The sequence below is a fragment of the Anolis carolinensis genome, unplaced genomic scaffold, assembly GCF_035594765.1.
Source record: "Anolis carolinensis isolate JA03-04 unplaced genomic scaffold, rAnoCar3.1.pri scaffold_7, whole genome shotgun sequence".
NCBI classification, from domain to species: Eukaryota; Metazoa; Chordata; class Lepidosauria; order Squamata; family Dactyloidae; genus Anolis; species Anolis carolinensis.
In genome coordinates, this window is record NW_026943818.1 from 31,512,092 (window position 1) to 31,517,091 (window position 5,000).

Below are 5,000 nucleotides of genomic sequence, written 5' to 3' on the forward strand. Positions count from 1 at the left end.
TTGTTGTTGTTGTTGTTGTGGTCCAGACTTACCATCACCCCCAAAGGACAAGGCCGAGGAGCCCGACTCGGATGCGGCCGAGCAGAGGATGGAGAGGAAAGAGAAAGAGAGGGAAGGAGGAAAAAAAACAGAAAGAGAGAGAGAGAGAGAGAGAGAGGGAAAAAAATAAAAGAGGCGGCTTATTGGTGTGAAGGGGAAAGAAAGTCCCAACAAGTTGTGGGAAAGAAGAAAAAGAATATTTGGAACGGCAAGACACCCTTGGTTATGGGCCCACCCCACATCGCGCTCCTCGCGCGGGACTAGCGCCTTGAGTTTTCAATCTCGCCCTTCAATTGATGATATCGGTATCATATCAAGGCCATATTTTCCTATCGTATCCATACCGTATTATAATATTATATGGAGACCATATTGTAATATTATAGTGATACCATATTATAATATTATATGGATACCGTATTATAATATTATATTGATACTGTATTACAATATCAATATCGATATCATATTAATGCCATATTTTCATATCGTATCCATACCGTATTATAATATTATATGGATACTATATTATAATATTATATGGATACCGTATTATAATATTATATCAAGCTCATATTATAATATTGATACCGTATTGTAATATTATATTGATACTGATATCATATCAATGCCATATTTTCCTATCGTATCCATACCGTATTATAATATTATATCAAGATCGTATTATAATATTATATCGATACTGTATTATAATATCAATATCGATATCATATTAATGCCATATTTTCCTATCGTATCCATACCATATTATAATATTATATCAATACCGTATTATAATATTATATTGATACTGATATCATATCAAGGCCCATATTTTCATATCGTATCCATACTGTATTATAATATTATATGGATACCGTATTATAATATTATATCAATACCGTATTATAATATTATATCAATACCGTATTATAATATTATATGGATACCATATTATAATATTATATGGATACCGTATTATAATATTATATCAATACCATATTATAATATTATATGGATACGTATTATAATATTATATCGATACCATATTATAATATCATAGTGATACCGTATTATAATATTATATCGATACCGTATTATAATATTATATCAAGATCATATTTTACTATTATATGGATACCGTATTTTACTATTATAAGGATACCATATTATAATATTATATGGATACCGTATTATAACATTATATGGATACCGCATTATAATATTATATGGATACCGTATTAAAAAATTATATCGACACCATATTATAAACTCATGGGCATCATTAAAACACTCCTGACAGATGGCCATATAAAGTCATGGGCACAATGAAAACATTCCCAACGGATGGCCACACAAACTCATGGGCACAATGAAAACACTCTTGTCATGATCTCCGATCTTTGACATCTCCGGACACAGAATAGATGCCAGTCATAAAACCTCAATGACCCTCTGGTATGTGAGAGCCCCTATATAAATGGGCCAAAGAGAAGATTCTGGTATTCTGTACAATAAAAACCTGTTAGAATCTACCCAGTGTGTGTCTTGGTGCTTTCTTCTGTGGAAGACTTACCCACAACACAACTGGAAGGAGAGAATCTGACAATTTGTACAGAATACCAGAACCTTCTCTTTGGCCCATTTATATAGGGGCTCTCACATACCAGAGGGTCATTGAGGTTTTATGGCTGGCATCTGTTCTTTGTCAGCGCTTGCTCTGTGTCCAGAGATGTCAAAGATCAGAGATCATGACATTATTGTACAGAATGCCAGAACCTTCTCTTTGGCCCATTTATATAGGGGCTCTCACATACCAGAGGGTCATTGCGGTTTTATGGCTGGCATCTGTTCTTTGTCAGCGCTTGCTCTGTGTCCGGAGATGTCAAAGATCAGAGATCATGACATTATTGTACAGAATACCAGAACCTTCTCTTTGGCCCATTTATATAGGGGCTCTCACATACCAGAGAGATGTCAAAGATCGGAGATGATTGACATATCTCTCAAGGGATGGCTGTACAAACTCAAGGGCACCATCAAAACCCTCCTCAGAGATGGCCATGCAAACTCATGGGCATAATAGGCGGAATCATCGTTTGCTTGGCATTTTCGGAACGAGTGACCTTAAAGTGTCCCCGGCTTGTGTCTCTCCGATGATGAGGATGATGAGGATGATGGTAATCCCGTTGGGTAACCGGATTGTGTCGGGATAATCCGCCCGGCAACAGACAGACGGACAGACAGACAGACGGCTCAGCTCTCCAACCCAAATCTCTGGGTCCTGCAATGGGCCGTTATATTTATCATTATTTTGATATTTATAATTATATTTATTATTATTTTCATATTTATAACACAACATATATACATATATGTTATGTTACATATAATTTGGGCTCAAAACCGGGCCAAGGCTTTTGTAGAGAGAAGGTCAAGGCCAGGGTGTCCGGTCACTCCCCTCGTTGCCATTGGCCTGGGAATCCAATGACACGCAAGCACATGCAAACTAAGGCAATCCAAGGCCAGGCTTCCTTTCCTTCTTCTATTGAATTAAACAAACATATGGCTGAGGGTCGGTCTAGATGCCCTTTGGGAACCCTTTGGGCTCAAAACTGGGCCAAGGCTTTTGTAGAGAGAAGGTCAAGGCCAGGGTGTCCGGTCACTCCCCTCGTTGCCATTGGCCTGGGAATCCAATGACACGCAAGCACATGCAAACTAATGCAATCCAAGGCCAGGCTTCCTTTCCTTCTTCTATTGAATTAAACAAACATATGGCTGAGGGTCGGTCTAGATGCCCTTTGGGAACCCTTTGGGCTCAAAACTGGGCCAAGGCTTTTGTAGAGAGAAGGTCAAGGCCAGGGTTCCCGGTCACTCCCCTCGTTGCCATTGGCCTGGGAATCCAATGACACGCAAGCGCATGCAAACTAATGCAATCCAAGGCCAGGCTTCCTTTCCTTCTTCTATTGAATTAAACAAACAGAGTCCGGGCGGTTTATATAATCGCAGCAACATTGGCCGGGACGGCGTGTTCTCAACCTCGGCACAGATTAAAGGGTTGGCTTTGGCAACAGATGCTGACAGGCATGACGGCCCAACACGCTAAGCGCACACGGGAAGAACACGGCCCAAAACACAGGCAACATAAGTATACAGAAGTGTGGGCAGGGTGCCCTAGATGACCTCAAGGAGACCCTTTTCCATGCTTATATTTATAAATAAATATAATATAAATATAAAGCATAATAAATATAATATTAATATAATAAACATAATATAATTATAATATTATAATAAATATAATATGAATATAATATAAATATAATAAACATAATAAATATAATATTATAATAAATATAATATAAACATAATAAATGTAATACAAATATAATAAACATAATATAATATGAATATAATATGAATATAATATGAATATAATATGAATATAATATAAATATAATAAACATAATATAATTATAATATTATAATAAATATAATATGAATATAATATGAATATAATATAAATATAATAAATATAATACAAATATAATATATTATTAATATAATAAACATAATATAATTATAATATTATAATAAATATAATATGAATATAATATAATATAAATATAATAAACATAATAAATCTATATATACAAAAGAGTAAGAATAAATATAAGTATAATATTACAATAAATATACTAAATATAAATACAATATTATAATAAATATACTAAATATAAATAAAATAATAGAATAAATTGAATAAATATAGTAAAAGAATAGTAAGAATAAATATAAGTATAATATTACAATAAATATACTAAATATAAATACAATATTATAATAAATATACTAAATATAAATACAATAATAGAATAATAGAATATAAATATAATACTGGAATAGTAAATGTACTAAATATAATAATAAAATAAATCAAATAAATATAAATGTAAATAATAATAAATATAAATACAATAATAGAACGATAGAATAAAAACACACACAACAGGATAATAAATATAAATATAATTAATAATACCTTTGTGTTGTCAAAGGCTTTCAGGGCCAAAATCCCTGGCTTGTCGTGAGTTGGTTCCCTCCTGCCATAGATGTGGGCGGAACGTCAGGAGAGAATGCTGCCGGAACTCAACACAAGCCACCTTTTTTTTTTTAACCTTTTATGAGCCTGTGCTGCCACCTGGCGGCCAAACCGGGGCAAGGCAATGTTAGGGAACTTGGCTATTTATTAACTTTTATTAACTTTATTAATAAAAGCTGTTTGCAATTTGAGGTTTTTTAGCAGCTCTGTCATTAAGGCTCAATGGGAAACAGCTGGGAAAAAAGGGTCTCCTCGAGGGCATCTAGACCACCCGGCTTGCTGCAGATGGAATGGGCCCATAAACAAAGCAAAACAAACAAGTAAACAACCCAGAAGTAAACAAGGTCTGTGCCTTCTAATTGCAGGTTGGCTTAGGTCGTGGGTGGGCTGCTCCCAAGCCCAGCATTGAACCCAATGCAGGATATTTATTATTATTATTATTATAAAATTAAATGCATATTATATTATATTATTAACTTAAATGCATATTATTATTATTATTATTATTATTATTATTATTATTATTATTATTATTATTATTATATTGGATTAAATGCATATTTTATTATTATATTATATTGACTTTAATGCATATTATATATATATATATATATATATATATATATATATAATTTTAAAAAATGACCTTAGGTGTGTGTGTGTGTGTGTGTGTGTGTATATATATATATAAATATTATATATATAAATAATATATATATATATATATATATATATATATATATATATATATATATTAATAATAATAATAATAATGACCTTAGGTGTGTGTGTGTGTGTGTGTGTGTGTGTGTGTGTGTGTGTGTATATATATATATATATATATATATATATATATATA

The 5,000-nt window shown here is 32.7% G+C and overlaps 1 protein-coding gene across 1 annotated transcript in view; it reads right to left on the reverse strand.

The window, feature by feature from the left end:
• Positions 1–127, reverse strand: part of nfic (nuclear factor I C) — a 62,599-nt gene extending 62,472 nt beyond the window's left edge. Inside the window, exon 1 of the mRNA XM_062960114.1 lies at positions 33–127. Coding sequence (XP_062816184.1) covers positions 33–35 — 3 coding nt within the window. The 5' untranslated portion in view covers positions 36–127. The remainder of the gene's footprint in view (positions 1–32) is intronic.
• Between the last annotated feature and the right edge of the window lie 4,873 nt (positions 128–5,000).